Source organism: Melopsittacus undulatus, chromosome 5 (assembly GCF_012275295.1).
Source record: "Melopsittacus undulatus isolate bMelUnd1 chromosome 5, bMelUnd1.mat.Z, whole genome shotgun sequence".
In the NCBI taxonomy this organism is placed as follows: Eukaryota; Metazoa; Chordata; class Aves; order Psittaciformes; family Psittaculidae; genus Melopsittacus; species Melopsittacus undulatus.
The window spans coordinates 3534790-3554770 of NC_047531.1; the positions used below are offsets into that span (position 1 = coordinate 3534790).

Below are 19981 nucleotides of genomic sequence, written 5' to 3' on the forward strand. Positions count from 1 at the left end.
AAGCTGTGCATGTAGCAATTAGCCACCTGGGGTCACCGTTCCTTCCAGTACAACTGGCTGTACATCGTGTGTTCTTGCTAGGATAAAAACTCACCATTTCTAATCAGATCTTAGTGGCTATTATCCACCTACACTGAGATTTGCTGCTTGAAAGCAAATGGCTGTGAAAGAGGGAGGACGTTCAGCTCATCTGCCAAAAAAAAAGACCTTTTTCAGCAAAGGACAAGTTCAGCTTGTTGAGAACCATAAAATCCTAGAATGGTTTGGGTTGGAAAGGGCCTTGAGATCATCCACTTCCAACCCCCCTGCCATGGACAGGGATGCCTCACCATAGAGCATGTCACCCAAGCCCCTGTGTCCAACCTGGCCTTGAACACTTCCAGGGATGGAGCATTCACCACTTCTCTGGGCACCCTGTGCCAGCGCCTCAGCACCCTCACAGGGAAGAGCTTCTTCTTCTATCTAACCTCAACTTGCCCTGTTTCAGTTTGAACCCATCACCCTTTGTCCTATCACTCCAGTCCCTGCTGAAGAGCCCCTTTCCAGCATCCCTGTAGCGCCCTTCAGGTAGTGGATAGTTCATGGAATCATAGAATGGTTTGGGTTGGAAGGGACCTTAAAGATCCTAGATTCTGTGTGTGCAGTACAAACTGCTGCCCTCTGCTCAGTGTCTGCAATCATTAACTGACCATCAGGATTTTGAACAGCTGAGAGAGGCAGATTGAGCTGAAGGGCTGCAGGAAACATCCCCCATCTCTGTTTCCATCATGGAAATAGCTATAAAATTAAAGAGTTTGATGAAGCAGGAAATAGAAGGGGATACTGGGGAGTAAAGCCATGCACCTCCAAAGAACAGACCCCATGTTTAACAGGGGAAGGAGAAATCATGCTTAAAAGTCTGTGATTTCTTTCTGGGCAGTATAACAAACATGTTTAACCAACCCAGGTGGCTGTGGTTCTGTGTATGCAGTTGTGCATCTCCAGATACCTTGGAAAAAGGTGAAGAATTGGGGTCTAAGACTTGCAGACAGGATTTTCAAGAGCACATCTCTTGAAGTCCTTCAGTGGACTTTGGCATGAGTGTTTCCTGTTATGCTACTAAATATGGAAGGGGATTTGGAGCATGGAGTCCCAGGGTGAGCAAAGCATTTTACCCACAGCAGTTTCTCCATAAGCCTTACATGTTCTCTGTGCCCTGCTGCATTTGGGTTTGGGCAGTAATCTCTTGGCCAAAGCCTTGTTGGACCCTATAAGAGAACTTGTCACTTGCATCAGTGAAGCTGCACAAAAGCTGTCATGAAAAGGGTGAAGGGAGATTCATCAGAAGAGAGATAACAGGGTCTGTAGCATCTCTTCTGTCTGCTGCTCTTATGAGCACTGCTAAACCTTTTCTCATCTTTTCTCATGCTGGGGAGAAGATGTAGATTGGTGCTTGTCCCTGTAGATATCACATTATTCATTCCTCAAAAAGGTCTGTTTTGGGTCTCCCTTGTGTCAACAGCCTTTCACAGGGCCATCACCCTGCTGAGAGTGAGAGCAGGAGAGTCTCTGAACAGAGATACTAACCCAGCATCCTCTGTGTCTGTGCCTATGATTGATGGATGCATTTAAAAACATATCACATCTATTTCTTAGCATGCCTGTTAGGAAGACTTCATTCCTTGAAGATTTATAAAGAAGTAAACATCCAGCATATAATAATTATGTAACAATCCAAAAATCCATTAAAATCTTGCCCCCTTCTGCTGACCTCAGCTGTAGTGGAACAGCTCTGGAGTCAGCAGCTCTGATGTGTCAAACCACTTCCTACACACAACAGCACGCACCACCACACTGAGCTTTAAGTTTGATTTCCTGGATTAAAGCTACTAATACCTGAACAAAGAGCAGACTTTATTCTCTCTTGCAGAGCCAGCCCAGTGAAATGATGATTTGCTGACCAAAGAGTGAAGTCCTTGCTGTGCACACAGGGTGGTGATGCTCCCCACCACACTAACCAGGCAGTAGAAGGCTCCTTGGCTTGGCTGGCAGCAGCCCATCACTTCTAAGAAACTTCACCATCCTCAGTGCTGCAGAGAAAAGATGTGAACAAGTCCCATGGAGCTCAAGTGCCTTTTGATGTGGCTCTTGTTTGGATCCATCAAGGGGAACAGGCCAGGTAAAAGACTATTTCTGCCTTTTGAGGAGGGAAAATATGATTCACTTTCTTGTGGTGGCTGCTGGAGGATGTTCGCAACATCCTGACTCCTTTCAGGTAAGGAAAGATATTAAGAGCTTAAGGAATTCATTATTCTTAAGGAAATGAGAGAAATAGGGTTTGTGCCCACAAGCCATCGACTGCAGACAATCCAGAGCACTACAGAATGCTTTTTGTCTGAGTAATGCACGTATCATCCAACCCACCATTGGAACAGTGGGCAGATCAAAGCAACCTTGTGCACCTTAGGTAGCTCTTTGAATTTGTGGGGTTTTTCCCATTCTGCATGTAAGTTTAGGAAATACAAAAATAGACACTGAAATGGCAGTAACTATAGGTAAAACTGATGGCAATGCTCTTAGAAGGTGCCATCCACGTTTGCTATGGGTGCTTTAGATACCAAGTATTCTCTCAGCCACACCTCCCAACTAGTAGTGCCTATAAAGTGTGAACGGAGGCAGCTAATTCATTCAGCATAATTTTACATTTATAAATCCTGATACTGCTTATATTTGGCTTATTTATTGTGACAAGTGTGTGCTCTGAGAAATGGTCTAGTGATATATTAGTGTATTTGAGTTTTAGTTGCTTTGTTCAAAGGGGAAGAAAGAACATCTTACATTCTCAGTGCTCTATAAATGTGATTATTTAATAGACTCATAGAATCATAGAACACTTTGGGTTGGAAGGTCATCTAGTCCAATCCCTTTGCAGTGTGTAATTCTTCTGTATCTGATGATGATGCCCAGGTTGAGAGATATGAGCAGCCTAAGGCATGTTCTCAGGCACGCTGGTACTGTACCTTGTGATGGATCACCTCTAGCCTAGGGGCTGGGCATCTCAAGGGAACATTGTGTTGCTGCAACCAAACTCATTAATGCAGAAAGTACCTCCATAAATATTTAACCTGCAGGTAAGTTTATTCTCATTAAAGTATTTTGCCAGTAAACCCTGTACTTTCTCCACAGGGCATTTTCATTGCCAAATAAAGTGCCAGTGCCCACAGCAAGCATTTCAGTGCTGCGTGCGAGAGTATCACTGCAAGACGTTCAGCCAGAGATATGTAAATAGGATCAGTTCTGGGATGAGTCAGGCTCCCTATATCACACTTTCCATATTACTATGCATGAGATTTCTTGCTGGCAAGTCTCGTTTATCAGAAATCTTTCTGGTTTATGGAAAAAAATGGAGGGGTGTCAGAGCAGTTGCATTTTGTGCTATTCGATGTGATTTAATTCTCTGATGGGTGAATAAATGCATAGCTTTGCATTCTTCACTGTATCACTAAGATTTTCTTTCCTCAGCTTCCTGTGTTTATTTTCAATGTCTCACTCAATGTTTAAACATAGTATTTATCCATAGATATAGCTTTTAATTTCTCCATGCAAATAATATGCTAAGGTAGAAACACCAATTTCTACCACTATTTTTCATGCTTGAAGTGTTGTGGCTCTAAGACACTTTGTGTTTAATTCCTTTGGGGGATTATCAAGGAGACCTGGGAACAGCCTTAAGCAAAGAATAGGGAAAGTGGCTAGGTCAAACTGGTCAAAAATCAACTATGCCTCAGTACATGCAGTGCTGTTTGTATTCTCTCGCCTTGGCCTTTTCAGCACTGCAAGTTCAGCTTTGTAAATAGATCCTGCTGTAGAGGCTGTTTGGAAGAGGGTTTCTGGCAAAATGCACTATCAGGAATACATATAATGAGGGGGGATAGAAAACAAGAAGTCTTTGTTTTACTGAACAGTTTCACTGCTGGATCTTGACATGCTTTGAGAGGGAAATGTCTTATATAACTCGGGAAACTAAGGCATGGGATGCTTATTTAGTAGAAGTTAAACTACACCTTAGTGCTAAAGAAGATAAGAGAAATGCTGATTTCCTCAGAAAAAGCATCACATTTATCTCATTTACTCTTCACAGCAGCAGTGCATAGAAGCTGCAGGCATGAGTGAGGCTTGAAGTAGAGTGCTAGGTGAGGGTCAAATACAAGATAAAAGCTGATTTATGCTCCTCTGACATTTCCATCTCGCTATTCATCTTAAGGAATACACTAAATAGGCTTGCAAGTTAAACCTGGAAAGGATTAAAACTCACAAAAGAAAGAATTTCACTCAGCTGAATTCACACTATGGGTACCAGATCTCAGCCATTTAAATGAGAGGGATTTCTTCCCCATTATACTTGCATATGAGTGCTCGCTCCCATGGATTTGAAATGCAATGAGGAATAAATTAAAGTTGTCAAACACGTACAAGTGTTTCTCCTACCGTCAACCAGAGAGCAAATACCTTTATAAACCTTCCAGCTACAGTGGCCCTCAGCTGCAAAGTGGCTGATATACAGCTACAATTAAAAAGAAACTGTTAATAAGTTGTGATCCTGCTGAGGATGTTATGGATAGAGATCCTGCAGGATCTGCTTCTGCCCTCAGATGGAGAAATCTTCTCCCTACATCATCAGAGATAAGATGCTATGCCCTTTCCTTTTATTGCAGAAAGAAATCCACTCTTTAGTTACTTTTAGAAAGACACTAGCTTTGATTTTGCTTTGATTTTTGCCTTCAGAGTGTTGCAGTATTGGTCTCCCTGCTTTCTATCTTGAGCATAGAATCATAGAATAATTAGGGTTGGAAGGGACCTTAAGATCGTTTAGTTCCAACCCCCCTGCCAAGGGCAGAGGTGCCTCACATTAGACCATGTAACCCAAGGCTCTGCCCAACCTGTCCCTTAACACTGCCAGGGATGGAGCATTTACCACTTCTTTGGGCAACCTGTTCCAGTGCCTTAGCACTCTCACAGTAAAGAACTTCTTCCTTATATCAAACCTGTTCAGCTTTGTCTCTCCTGTTTTTCCCATTACATTAATTGCATCTCTAAGGCACAGCTTTTGGATCTTTTCTCCCCATGGTTTCCATCTCCTGACCCTGGAACAGCCTGACTTACCGTGTCTTTGCTCCATCTCCTCTGCTGCTTCTCCAAATCTCACATTTCCAAAGTTCTCCCATGACTTTCTTCACTTGACAACCTGTTCCTCAGCCCTGCCAGGGTAGCAGCACTCAGTCATCTGCTGCTTTATTTTTATCCTCTCCATTTGTAAAGGTAAAGTATATACAGCCCTCTCTATTTGGAAAACACTTCATGCATTACAGCATCAGAAAAAGCAGCAGCACTAACACATAATTTCCAGCCCACTCTTAAGAGCTCCAGCAAAAAGCTTGGTGACCATGCTAAGGCCACAAGTCAAATAAGATGAGTCTTAAAGCCACATTTGAAATCAAGAGTCCCACCAGACCTTTTCTCACTGTTACTCAAGGCTGGGATGTGCGCTTGCCAGCCAGTCCAGTTACTTTCTATGGCCCTTCCAATGCAACAAAAGGCAAAGCTGAGGATGTTCCAGCCATAGAAAAGGATCTGAATTTCTGCTGCTGTTTTAAAAAGCAGATTTTCATCTCAGGAATGTGTTTTTCCCTTTAGATGAAAACACCGAAGAGGTGGGTGTTGCTAAGTCACAGATTAAAGCACAAATGTAACCAAACCTGTTCAAAACCCAAATGTCACACTCCAAAACAAGGCTTTCATGTACGATATTCTCAAAACCAGACTCTGTGCTCTGCTACCATACCATGTGCAGTGGTTGTCTTTAAAGAGTTTGAGCTCTGTGGCTTTACCACGGAACTAAGAAGGGTATAAACATCCAGAAACAAAAGCAGAAGAAAACCAGATGTTCCCCATTCTCCACTTCATACCTTTTCTATGCAGTGCACTGTGCTTGTCCTTCTCCCTGCCTTAGGAAACACTCTCCCTCTTTTTTAATGCTCCAATTCCACATTTTCTGTCCCAGGTCTCAGCCTCCTGCCAGGGAGGGCAGTGAGATTCATCTTGCTTAACTTCAGCCATTTGCACCATCTTCTCCATCAAGCTGGACATGTGGATCCCCTTTGTAGCCAGGGGAAAGAACATAGCACTTTGAGGGCACAGTAGATCTACCAGATTGCGGATAAGATGCTGTGAGTCATGTCCTGTGTCTTTCTAGTAACTTCACATAGAATTGAAATGTCTGCTTTTTGTTGGCTGGGTGGGATTCACTCCATGCCTTAAAACGTTAGTGAGTGGGTAGTGAAGGGGGGTAAATGTGTTTAAGAAGAGGGAAGTCAATAAACAGCTGGGTCAGCAGAAGACAAAACAGCATCTACAGGCTGCTTTGCTGGGAACTCGCAGTGAAGTGAGCTTTAAAATGCTATCAGTGCATTAGCTAAACCACACTGCTTATCAATGTGAGCATGTAAGAGTGGCCTTCCACCACTGTAGCTGATAGAAAGAGAGAAGCACCTTGAAGCATTGCTTTGGAGAGCTTAAGTTAGGTGCTTGCTGTCCTCTAGAGAGGTCTGCCAGTTTCACTTGTTACAGAAGGAGCTAAGAAGGCAGGTTCCTGAGGCTAAGTTATGCTTAGCATGTGAAAAATTAGTCCACAGTCAAACCAAATCTTACCTTGTTGTGTATGGAAGTATTTTTGCATTAGATTCCACTGTCTAGATCAGTGGCAAACAGCTGGTTAGCATGAGTAAACCAAGAGATAAGTGCATTTCTCCCCTATCTAATTTTCGGTGGTCCTACAAGGAGTTAATGGATGGCCCCTGCTGGTTCATGTTCCAGTTTATTTTATGCTTTCTTTCCAACAGAGCCATCTTCTAGTACAGCAAACTCAGCAGTCATTGACCTGGCTAGTCCTTAGAATAGGACATGCCTCTTCTCCACTGCTAAGAACATTAAAACCCATTTCCTGCCCCATAAGGCTGCCTTTTGCATTAAAATTTGTGCCTACTAACTTCATTTGCAGTGTATTTCTGTCTTTTACACTGCAAACTCATTACTACTCCCATGACTTTGTGGGATAATCTCTGTGTAATTGACAGTATAGCTAAACAAGATCTCACAGGCAAATTACCATACGTTTCAGGTCTGCACCCCATCCCCACAGCTGGGATCTATTACCAGCTTACAAATCCACATAGATAATAAATGACATTCATTAGCAGGGAAAGAAGGCGGCAGAGCTGTAGCGAGCTTGTTAACAGACCCTATGGGAATAAGGTTTGAAGTTAGGAAAGGTTTGTTACCATTTCAATCCAGTTGCTGGTATCAATTCCTTCTCTTCACCCAAATCAGTTTCATCTTCAAGAGACGTGCTCTGTTTGGAGAGCACATAGTTTCAGACAGCATATGAACCCCCAGGGCTGAATTAGCTTCTCAGGTACATCTGGGGAGATGTCTTCGTTTTGGCTTGGTTTCATTTCTTGGTGTCTCTCGGGAGAGGTTCTCTTCATCTCTGGACTGGGCAGGTTTGTGAAGTGGCTGGTTTCTTCCACTGCTTCTACCCACCTCTTTGGAGCATCCAGTTTCCTACTGACCCCATCTTAATGCCTTTGTAGTTAGGGGAAAATTGTCCTTTTTTTGCACCTTGACGCTTTAACTTGACATCAGAATAATAATGTCAGCGCTGGTGACACACAGCCACAAGACAGAGGAAATTCTGAGTTCAAACTATCATTGCATGACTCACTGTCTGTGTTTATCCAGTACCTGGTATACATTTTCCCCATTCACTTCTTCTGGACAAAGGATGTTGTTCTGATGCTTTGTCTAAGCGTGCTTTGCTCAGTGAGACATGGAAGAGAATACACAGGAGAGCTTCATAAATCCACATCTAGTATGTCTACTGTGAGCAGTTTTGTGTTGAGTTAGTAACGTGTTGAGTGGGAAATGTCAGGGAAGAAACCCAAGCACTGAAAGAACTGATGGCACTTTAGCTAGTGGATGTCTTTCCCCTGAGCCTACATAATGATGCTAGATGCTGAGAGCAGCCAAAAGATGGATGCTGAGGGTAGCCAAAGACAGTTAAGCTTTATTTAGCAGGGTATTCTGCCTGGCATCAACCTCCGGTAATTCCTATCTGATATCTCCCATCTTATATGAATTCCCAGATGCCTTAAGACAACTCAAATGGCATCAAGCACTGGAATAGCAGGAATCCCACCTATATGGTGGCTCAGAGGACGAGGCTTGCTCAGAAAACTTACTGATCTTGATTTTGGAAGCACACCAGGAGACACAATAAGTACTTTTGAATTTTTATGTTTCCTGGATGTCTATCATCTGAATTCACTACTGTCCTTCTAATTCCAAGGGCATGTCTCCATCCCCCTATATGATAGTATTTGAAACCAGTTCTATAAATGCTGTAGGCACCAAAAATCCACTAATACGGGGAGAAATGTGGAGTCCCAGCTGCCTTAGGAGACCTATGTGTTCTAACAATTCAGCAACCCATAGCAGTGCTAAATCCCATGACTGCAATTCCACTAACCATTCTATTTGCCCATTTCAGTACATCACGTTAGTACCTCTAAGTGCAAAGAAATGGAGTAACAGGGAACTTTTGGGGTGTAGGAAATGAGAATGGTAGGTGGGGTCTGATGGAACTTACGGAAAGGGAGGACAGAGGGCACTGGGGCTGGAAGAGAAGAAAATAGGGACACAGCACCTTGTGATGGGGATGGAGAATTGGAGGATGTAGGGGGGGAAATGAGGAGAGATTTAAAGGTGATGTGAGGGCAGTCTTTTAAACCAGTACTAGAGGTAGTGTAGCCCTGGAGCAGCTGTGGAGGGATGCAGAATCCAGTGGAAAGCTGGGCTGAGCAGAACTGTGCTAGCAGAGGCAATGAGGCAGGTTACACCTACGTGTGCTGGCCTTTTTATAGTATTTTTATTTCATACCACCAACTCAAACTGAAAAATTCCCAAAAAGTGCAAAAAAAAGCAAAGTTAATGTCCCCTAAAAATGTAAGAAGTCAGAGATCTAGGCAAGAAGGAAGCCTACACTGCCGTTCCCTAGTTCCCTGGTGTTGTGGTTTAACCCCAGCAGGTAAATAAGTACCATGGAGCTGAGTGCTTACTCCCCTCCGTGGTGGGACAGGGAGGAGAACTGGAAAACAGATGAAACTCATGGGTTTAAGGATTAAAATGATAACAATAATGACAATAATGATGAATAAAAAGAGAGGAATAAAATCCCAGGCAGAGAAGTGATGCACAGTACAGTCGCTAACCACCTGCTGACTGATGCCCAGCCTGTCCCTGAGCAGTGACTGGCTTCTTATGCCCCTCCTCACTAGCAGAGCATGAGACTGAAAAGTCCTTGATCAGAGTAAGTGTAGGAGAAGAGCAGTTTGAACTTGGTCAGAGTATGCTGAGTGACCTTAATTCTTTGGGGAACTAACTTCGAGCCAGGCTCTGTAATTTGAGCTCTGTGGGGAACTAACCTTGTGCAAGAAAAGTGGAGCAAAAGAAGTGGAACAAAAGGGGATGAAAACAAGAAGTAGAAGAAGGATCTGAGAAGCGAGGGGAAGGTTGAAAGGAAGATGTCGAAAAAGGCAGACTAACCTATTAAAACTTGTATTGTGCACGTGAAGAGCAGCAACTAACCAATCACATTGTAACTCTGAGTGTGTGGAAATAATCTAAAACGTATATAATCCTTGTAATCTGAAGTAAAAAGGTCTTCAATTTACAATTGAAATCCGTGCCTTAAACCCACTCGGGTAAGCATTACTTAGCAACAACTAAAAACATCAGTGTTATCAGTGCTGTTGTCACACAAAATCTGAAACACAGCACTGCACCAGCTACTAGGGAGATAATTAACTCTATCTCAGCTGAAATAAGGACACCTGGCTTCTTCTCATCTCTTGGCTCTTTTGTCATCCATACAACAGGGATGTTGATGTTTTAGGGACAAACCATGCAGTTTGCTTGAGCACAAGGACTGCCTGACGTTCTAGGCCAGGTGGATGTGATTCTGGACAATCTGATCTGGTTGAATGAGGGAAAAGAAATGGACTACGCACGATCCCATGTGAATCCAGCATAAGACCCTTCATTGTGTGACAAGCGCATATTTATGTCATTCTACTTCCTTTACACCCAATCACTCATTCATTGACTGGTCTCCTTGCATCCCTTTTATAGTCTACTAAGTGCTAAGCAGTAACTTTCCACTCTTTTACACCCTTATCATCCCAATTTAGCAACACTACTGAGGGTTACAAATATTCATACTGTTTGGTCTGTCTTTGAGATGCACATCCTGCTTTATCTTGCTTTGTTTTGCAAACTGATCTTTACCCTTCCTTGTTCTCTTTACAGTTCCCAAGGTTTAGGCCCGAGCAAGGTATTAACACCTGGTGTTTTCTCTGGGGTTCCCAAGGCTTGAGCCTGTCCAAGGCAACAGCACCTGGTATTTTCTTTACCATTCCCAAGGCTGAAGCTGGACCAGGGCGATAACACCTGGATCCATTTCGTTAACTATTCCTATCCGTCACCCACAGTTGAAGATGTCCTTTCTCGTTGCAGGAGGATTGGACTGGATGAGCTTTGAAGGTCCCTTCCAACCCAAACCCTTCTATGATTTTATAATAAACCCCAAAGCTGATTTTAATATTTTTTACTTTTATTCTAATTTTTTTTATCTTGATTTTAATGTTTTTATTTTGATTTTAATATTTTTATTTTGATTTTAATATCAAACACATTGGTGAGGATGTATAGCATGGAAGAGAAGTCAACGTTTGAAAGGTTATGATGGTTGATAAGGGAAAGATTCCTGAAAATGGGAGCAAATATTGACAGTGAAGCAGTTAGAAGTTAACAGAGGGAAGCAAGCAGAAGGTCACAATGAGACCTACGAAATTCATCTTTCTGCATGGTGATCAGAGACAGGAATATGGTTGTAAAGGACAAAGAAGTAGATACTGCAGTCTCACTTGATGTGAGAAGACAAGAATTTGAGTGATGTGAATGAAATGACAAAGCTGGATCCTAGAAGTGTTGCGTGAGGTCCAGCTGCATCATGGATGAGTTGATCCAAGAGCACCAGCCTGATGGGTATTGCTCACTGCCACCCATGTGCACTACTGCACAATTCTTATCTGACATGCAAGTTCAGGAGAACCCAAACTTCATTTGTTCATAGGTTAAAACAACAGGTGCCCTTTATGATGAATAGACTCAGTGCTGTGGGTTTTCTTAAGAAGAGACCAAAGACTTGTAGATTTGAGTGCCTGGTGCTAAGATTCAGATCTGCAGTCTGCTTCAAAGAGGCTTTTGAAGTCTTGAGGGAAACATGCTTTTAGCTTTCAGGGAAAGTGAGAGTACACGATCTCAATGTGCTGCTAATCTGATAACTCTTCAATTCTAATCACCCTGACAGTCTGTGGTAAACCATGTGGTTAACTATTTTGGGTACAGTCACATCTCTAGAAGCCACAGTCTGATGTAGTTTACAAGACAAACCCTTTGATAACACCAAGATAGGAGGGGATTAACATACCCCTCACACAGCTTGGCTGTTTAGCTGCTAACAGTTGTTGCCTTCTTCAAACTTTGTGACTTTTACTAAGCAGCAAGGTAATGAAAAGCAGAAAGGGCAGAAAGCATCAAAGTGAGAAAATGATGGGTGGCTATGGAAGAATGGTTGGTCTTCTGGAAGAAAAGGGCTTCGCAGGATTGGGTCTGGGAATCACTGATTGTGTTGCTGTTGGCAAGGCTTTCGAGGAGAAGGCACTTTAGAAGTCAAGGGCAGATGCCAAATGATGAACAACTATTAAGGATTCAAAGCCCATTTTGCAGTCATTCTTGCTGGTTGCTAAGGCTGCATTAATTATGGCTGTAGAAGATGTGAAAACATGATGACCAAGAATTCCTACTCATAATAGCTGTTACTATTATGCATAAACATAAAGGGCCACAGATCATGCACCCAAAGATCCAAAATGCCAGCTCTAATGCAACCAGCCTGCTTTATCTTTTAATTTCTCAGCCTTTAGGCCTTAAATAATCATTAAGTAGTGCCTTTCTCAGCTTCTGGATCTCCAGCTCAGCTTCAGTGGGCTTTTCAAGTGCACTGAAATGATCTCACTTAATTCATTACAACTGATTGAGAAGTATATTTAGACGTGATTTGCTGATGACACAGCACTTCACGTCCTTGTTTTGGGACAAGTTATATTTAGGTTTGCAAACTTCTTTCAGAGTAAGCTGCTCTTTGGTGTGCTCAGACTAAACTGAGAGTCTGCTTCCCCCTCCAATGTTTGCTTATAGATGATTGCAAGTCTCAATGACTTAGTTTTCCTTATTATGCTTCCCTACACTGAATGTACAGCTTAATTAAGAAGATGTTGGTAGTGTTTCATGTTGCCCATTGGTTCAGAAAGGAAGGGCTCAACAGTCTGCTTTATGCAGGGGAGCAGGAGCAGGCAGGTAGGCCTGGTGCCTTTTACCACTGCTCCCAGCTGCTGTAGAGCATCCCTGCTCCAGCATCCTTTCTCCTTTAGAAGAAACACAAGGGGGTCTAATCAGCCCCTCTTAACTAAAGTGTGGGCAAATACAGGCTCCTTGTCACTTTGTGGGGACACTCTCAAGGGGTTTTTCTGCAGCCTGAACTAACTTACATTTAGAAAATCACTGCCAACAACTAGCTCTAATGGGAAGGACTCTTTGGATGGTGGGATTTTTCTAAAATTGAATGGAAAATGTTCGCTTAAAATAACTAACAGTTTCACCAGCCTTTCAGAGCCACTCTTTGGTCTGGAGTCAACCACAGAAACACTTTGCTACCTTCATGTTCCATCCATGGCACCCAGTTTCATCCCCCTGCTGTGATTTCAGCCCTGTGGCCATGAGCAGAATTAGGCTTCTTTCACTGAGCTCTGGACAAGATCTGGTGTTGATAAGACAGAAGAATGTGGGAAGTCCTCAGGGAACAGGGTAAATGCACAGGCTGTCCTGACTTCCAGCTTTCTGTTTGCAGACCCATGCCCAGCTCTTCCAACAACCGAATTTGCTGATGTTACTGCTAAAATGTATCCAGTGAGGACCAAACTCTACTATGAATGTGACAAGGGCTACACAAGAAGAAGCGGGCAGTACATGGGTATTCAGTGTCAGAGGATAGGGCAGGTTGCTTCTTGGGTCTACAAGGAATTTGAATGCATTGGTAAGTGATGGTTGTCCTTTTCCTACACTTTTAGAGATGTTTTTCCAATGAGTTTATGTAAGACACATCTGGGCATCGCTCTAACAAGTGATCTTTTATGCTTATCTTTGCTAATTGGAACTTGCAGCAACTCTATTCTGCCTCTAGAACTTTGGGTGCTGTGGCTTTGCTCTGCTACTGGTCCTGCTGTAATTCAGCAATATGACCTCTTCCACAGATGAAAAAGTTTTATTGTCAAGGGCTCCCACAATGGAGTTAGATGCTACACAGAAACCAGAAGGAAAACCACAGAAGACCCCTGCACCCCAGAAGCAAGTAAACCTTTCAGCATCTGACCAGAAAGGTAAGAGCCCATTCATTACTGTAACACTTCACAGAATCCCAGAATCCCAAGGGTTGGAAGGGACCCCAAAAGATCACCCAGTCCAACCCCCTGCAAGAGCAGGGTAACCTAGAGTACATCACACAGGAACTTGTCCAGGCAGGCCTTGAATATCTCCAATGTAGGAGACTCCATAACCCCCCTGGGCAACCTGTTCCAGTGCTCTGTCACTCTCACGGTAAAGAAGTTCTTCCTGATGTTAATGTGGAACCTACTATGCTCCAGTTTACACCCATTGCCCCTTGTCCTACCACTGGATATCACTGAAAAAGCCTAGCTCCATCATCCTGACACCCACCCTTTACATATTTGTGAACACTGATGAGGTCACCCCTCAGTCTCCTCCAAGCTAAAGAGCCCCAAATCCCTCAGCCTCTCCTCATAAGGGAGGTGTTCCACTCCCTTCATCATCTTTGTGGCTCTGCGCTGGACTCTTCCAAGCAATTCCCTGTCCTTCTTGAACTGGGGGGCCCAGAACTGGACGCAATATTCCAGATGCGGCCTCACCAAGGCAGAGTAGAGGGGGAGGAGAACCCCTCTTGCCCTACTAACCACCCCCTTTCTAATGCAGCCTAGGATGCCATTTGCCTTCTTGGCCACAAGGGCACATTTCTGGCTCATGGTCATCCTCCTATCCATCCAGCAGGATCCCCAGGTCCCTTTCCCCTTCACTCCTTTTCAGCAGGTCAACCCCCAACCTGTACTGGTACATGGGGTTGTTCTTCCCCAGATGCAAGACTCTACACTTGACTTCTCCCATTTCCATGGAAGCAGTGTAAGAATAATGACAAGTGATGTGGTGTAAGCAAATGAGTATTCTGTGTCCTAACATATCCTGCTAGTCTGTACTTTGTAAGATCACAAATCATGCTGTTTCAATAACAAAAGCAGCAGGGAAAAATCTATCTGCTTTAACTGTGTGCTGCCTTGTGATCCCACCAGATTTCTGTGGTCCTCCCAGGACTGTTCCACATGCCTCTTTAAGCCTGAACAAACAGTATTTTGTGGGACAAGTCTTACATTACAAATGCCAGAGTGGATACGACAAGCAACCTCCAACCTCTGGCACTCGTGAGTGCAAGAAGGTGAATGGCAAAATCGGCTGGACCCCCCTTGACATGCGATGCACCAATGACACCAATGACACCAATGACACCAATGACACCAATGAGTGGCTGCCACAGACTGTAGAGCCAGGTAAGATGGTTGCTTTGGCATCATATCTATGTTGTGACCTGCTCCAACTCAGCACATCAGTTGTAAGGAACAGTCTGCTTGGGGTTTGGGGTGGAGCAATCAGGGACATCATGGCTCTGACACTGATGGAGATGGCATTTCTGACTGATGAGGATGACATCTCCAGGGATGATACAGCTGCATCCTACTTTGTCATGGGCATCCTTTCATACTAACTGCAAAACTGCAGGAATTTGTGAACAGATAGAGCCACACTGTCACATACTGGGGAGAAAATAGGAGAATAAGCCTTTCTCTTTCTCCTTCATCCTGGGAGATATATTGTCTATTGTCACCTCACAGTAAGATACTCTAAAAGGTGTATCTAAGCATTCTTCATGATTGCTTAGGGCTTTGGGATGCAGAGTTTAGCTAGTACGTAGCTACACCTGAGTAATGTTTAAACTGGTTCTTAATTTAACACCCAGGGTGCTGTTTTGAACAAAGAGACACCAAGAAGCCCACCAATATTGCACTGTATATTTTATGGCCCCCAAGTCAGCAGGATATGTGCCGTTGTGGGCTAGCATCTTGAGTTTCACTGCTCAGCGAGGTCAGATGAGGCTGCAGAACCTCTGCCTCTTGCTTTTATGCCTTTAGATGTATTAATGACAAAAAAAACCCAAACCCAAACCAGACCTTTATATGGCCTCTACTCCACCCAAACTATCTACCTTTTCTGAAGGCATCTCTCCTAACTCTACAGTGCATGAGTTCAATATTCAGGGAGCAAACAGAACCCATTTCCCAAGTATCTGTGATAGCACTGAGGGTCTGGGGCTCTCTCTGGGAGTCAGGCAGAGCTATTGATGGTGAAAGCACCCAGATGCCCACCACCTCTATGGTCCTCAGCCTTCCATTACCCTTCCAACCTCCTCTGAGGCAGGGAGGTGTGATGGGCTGAGTTTTAGAGGTGGGAGCCAATGCACGGTCAATGCAAGAGGAATTTCCTATCAACAAAGAGTGGAAAAAGCTGTTTTCCAGCAGTACTTGGGACTTTTAGGGGAAATAAATCTTGCAGAACCGTTGACATGTGCTGGATAGATGCCCACATCTGAGTTGGGCTGCCTTTATAAGCAACAGAGGGGACTGTAAGAATGAATCACCTTCCTCAGTGGACACACTATCTGAGCATTAACCCAGGACTTTCTTCTTCATAGGTCCATCTGTTTCCCTGTGGTGCCTGGTTCAGAGTGCTCCAGGTACAGCAATCATGATTTCTTGTTTGGTTTTGAGTGGTCACCACACTCATTTTTCCCCCATTGATTATTTTACTTGGTACTACCAGGATAAAGGCAATTCTTTCTATGATTGAAATAACCCATCAACATTCCAGTCTAGAAAATGACACAACATATTGAACAGTCAGAAATAACAAATACTTCAGGTTTTAAAACTAGGTTTATGAAGAACAGGAAACTGGATGATGAAATTGCCCTTTAATTCAACAGAGCAAGAATGCAATTTCCCTGCAAAAATACATTCATACCTAAGCAAGATTAGGTCTTTGGGATCAGTGCATCAAATACTGACACCCCCAAAATGTTGCCTTTCTCATTATTATGATGTGATTGTTGTCTGTAATGGAGCTGGATAAGGAATGTCCTCCCCATTCTCAGCTCTTCCTCCAGCATTCACCAGTAAGAGATTTATCAAGAGACATCTCTTATAGGGCCTCTTGTGAATAAAACTGTCCAGATCTCATAGTAGCTCAAGTTCAGAGATTCCTTTCAGGATAAGGGAAAAATATAATGAAATAGATAAGGGAGAAACACAAATTTCTTGCACCAGGGAATTTTTGGCTTATGTTCTAGAGAAAAAGAAGTCCTGTTTGGAGCTATGTTTTCAAATCTGAGCTTGGCACCTTGAAAGGCATCCTTCCCAGTCTCATATGAAATAAAGACCTTAGCTGGATCCCATTCCCTGGAAGATACAATTCACTTCATGCCCATTATTAACAGATATCAGGTCAGCACGTACATCGATATCCAGGCTGGAAACATCTATTGATGACCAAGAAACAAACATGGCAATTATTAAGTCTTCTGTGCAGAGGGATAAGAGCTGTCAGTCTCTACCCTCATCACTGCTTCCATGCTGGAGCAAGCTGGCTCTTGCCTGACTCTGTCATCATCACTGCTTTGATGCTCTTTAACAGAACAAATCAATACAAAACTCAAGGATTTCTCTCTCTCCACAGGTTCTACTCATCCACCCTTTTCCTCATCTGTGATACTGCCAGTGACAGGTATGGCATTTTGTTAATAGGACTCAACTTCACTCCATCCCCCAGAGCAGTTACTCTGCCTTTCAATTGGCTGTTCTACCCATCTCAGCCCTAAGAGCTAATAAATACACTGCAAGAGACATCTGCATCCATGTATTGGGTGAGAAATCAGTAAAGAAAGTGTAGACAGACACTGTTTAAGCAGTAAAGCTTTCCATAAAAGCGTTTTCAAAGACTTATAAGAGATATAACCCTAACAATTCTAAGATTCTATGTAAAAGGAAATAGATCACACTAAAGTCTAGTTTGTAAATGAAGCAATTTTCAGATTCTTCCTCTGAGGCTTTCTGTGAATTCAGTGAATAACTTCAGCTGGGGAAAAAAAGTCAATATTTAAATGATGCTTTTCTTGCACATTTTCAAAGGAGTAAAAAAAAAGATGGGCAAATAAAATATTTCCTTGCAGCTAAACTGCTGCACTGAGATCAGTCTGAAGAGACTTTTCTTCTCCTTCGCCATCCTCTATTCAGCCATTAGCTGCTAGAATAGAATTGTCTCATACTGTGCATGTACTCAAGACTTTGTACAAGGGCTCTTGATTCCAGCTGGAGTCTGATGACAACTGTAGTGCACAGTATAATAAGGAGGAATAATGGAGAGGGATAAAGGAAGGGAAGGAGGAATATTACAAACTATGCCAGAGACCGCAGTATCAGTAGTCCCTGGTTATTTGGCTGTGGTCAATCTCTAGTTGCCAAAACCCATCTGGCTGGGTCCTGTTTGTCCCAGGGAGCAAAGCAATGGAGCAATATGGAAGAACTCTGGGCATAGGGGCAAGATGAGACCCTATCCCAGGTCTTCCCTGTTTCTCCCAGTTGGATTGAGTGCAATAAGATAACACCAGAGAGTCAGAATCACAGAATAGTTTGAGTTGGAAAGGACCTTAAGATCACCCAGTTCCAATCCCCCTGCCATGGGCAGAGACACTGGGTGCTAAGCATGTTGATTTTCTGTTTCAACAGCTATCTTTTTTGTTCTGCCTATCATTCCTGCTGTCTTCATGTGACTCACCAAGCAGAGAATACGGTAAGTGGGATGGAAAACATGAAATCTAAAATGAAATTCCCTAGGAGTGGAAGAGCTACCACCTGGATCAGGCATCTCCCTGGTGCACTGCTTAGATTTCTGAATACCTTCTTTGATGTTAAATAAATGACCCTTGATTTTGGGTTGTCTGGTTCAGATACTAAATACTGGCACAAGAAAAGGAGAATCAGAGCTTTTGAAATCAGAAAAGCATGCTCAGTCCCTGCTAATGTGGAACTGAGAACGGCAGCTCAGATAATGGGTGGGAAATGAATGCTGTGGGGAAATTAAGGTTAATCATGCAAATTTGCTGGTTTCAGATAGATTACACAATCAGTCAGTCTTGTTCTCCCTGGCTAACCTGTGGGAAGGCTGGTGAAGCATCTGCCACCACGACCACGTAGTTTTTCTTCCTTCACCCCCCTGATTTCCCAGTTGTGTCATGACAGCTCTGTGCCTCAGACTTACTTTAGCCTCCTCACTGTTTCTATTACTACACTGAGACACACCAAGGCTGTTCCTTTTCACAGCCTCCCCAGCCTACTTAATACAAGATGTCTCTATTTGACATTTGGGAGTTCTTTGCTAATCCTCATTCTTATTACTTTTCATGTTCCCTATTAATTAGTAGTGGGGTCTGCTTCTGAGTTGAATGGGGATTTTGCTTGAAAAGGAGGAGGGGAGTCCTTGTAAAACCACATTTGCAGTGTTCTTATTTCAGTTCAAGATAGGATAAAGCCCTAGAAAGTGTAGACAACAGTTTGAAACATGTTTTAGTGAAGATGGTCAATGATGGTGCAGACTGCCTGAGCCATTGTAGGGTTTCTGGGAATATGATAGGTGGGAAATTGTTAAGAATAGCCTACATTTCACTGGTTCAGTGGTGGAACAAGTGATAAAATAGCTGATACTATATGAAATAGTAACTGAGATCCTAAATGGCATCTTCTGAGAAAAGCACTGTGTGTTTTCTCATAGTAAATATAGAAGGAACCATAGAAAATGTGCTTCTTCCCAACTTCAGTAAAGTCTTTTTCCTGCTATAGAGTTCAGATACAGAGCGCAGATCCAAACTCATGAAACTGATGACTTGACGCAGAAGAAACCAGATTGTACCAGCGGCTCCAAGACCAACATTGGCAAACAAGGAAGAAGCCTGGACATTCATATTCCACCATGTGAAGGAGGCAGAAGATATTACAGCTTAATTCTTACGGGGGACAGAGGGACTTTTCAACTGCAGAGCACTGGTGGGGGGAGTGCATCCCATCACTGACAGATGGGGAAAGAGCCCTGTCTGAAACAGCTTCCCAAAACCACTCCCCTCCTCCTACCATATAGCAGATGTGTTGCTAATGTAACTGCAGCCTTTCCCAAGCAACCAGACTTACATATAGACAATTTGCATGTTAGGTGATTGCACCATCAATACAGCCCACACACCATCTTCTGCACAAAAAGAGATGCTGGACACCTGATGTGTCCCTATCCCATCCCTACCAGATGGGTCAAATGCAGCCACTCTTTTCTCCTTCTATCACTGAATATCCTCTTGGAAAAGGCTATTAAACCTATTTACCCTCTGCACATGAGTTGGAATTCTTACTGAACTGGAAATACTTACTGGCCACATAAATATACACACACAGGTATACAGCTATAGATACACAGGGCAAAAGGCTTATGGTCTAAAGGCACCTGATTCTCTTCATTGACCCTAAATGATATCCATATGAAGTAGATTAGTTATATATTTTTACCTGGCATATGACAAAAGCAAAATGAGATGAATCCCTTCTTT

General features: G+C 43.2%; 1 protein-coding gene across 2 annotated transcripts; it reads left to right on the forward strand.

Moving 5' to 3' along the window:
• Nucleotides 1-1832: 1832 nt before the first annotated feature.
• On the forward strand, nt 1833-19567 carry IL2RA (interleukin 2 receptor subunit alpha). Of its 2 annotated transcripts, none has more exons than XM_034062714.1 (8): nt 1833-2158; nt 13064-13249; nt 13467-13592; nt 14574-14828; nt 16028-16069; nt 17068-17115; nt 18117-18180; nt 19227-19567. In XM_034062714.1, exons 1-7 carry the CDS (start codon nt 2098-2100, stop codon nt 18158-18160), a joined length of 762 nt encoding a protein of 253 aa, XP_033918605.1. In that variant the 5' UTR covers nt 1833-2097; the 3' UTR covers nt 18161-18180; nt 19227-19567. The 2 variants fall into 2 exon arrangements, with proteins under 2 accessions (XP_033918605.1, XP_033918606.1); XM_034062715.1 differs by lacking the exon at nt 1833-2158 and adding an exon at nt 2195-2254.
• The last annotated feature ends 414 nt before the right edge of the window (nt 19568-19981 follow it).

Coding starts and splice junctions, on each gene's coding strand:
- IL2RA (XM_034062714.1), top strand. CDS start 2,098: ATGGAGCTCAAGTGCCTTTTGATGTGGCTCTTGTTTGGATCCATCAAG. Junction 13,593..14,573: donor TTCAGCATCTGACCAGAAAG/GTAAGAGCCCAT, acceptor TGATCCCACCAG/ATTTCTGTGGTCCTCCCAGG. Junction 17,116..18,116: donor TGTGATACTGCCAGTGACAG/GTATGGCATTTT, acceptor CTGTTTCAACAG/CTATCTTTTTTGTTCTGCCT.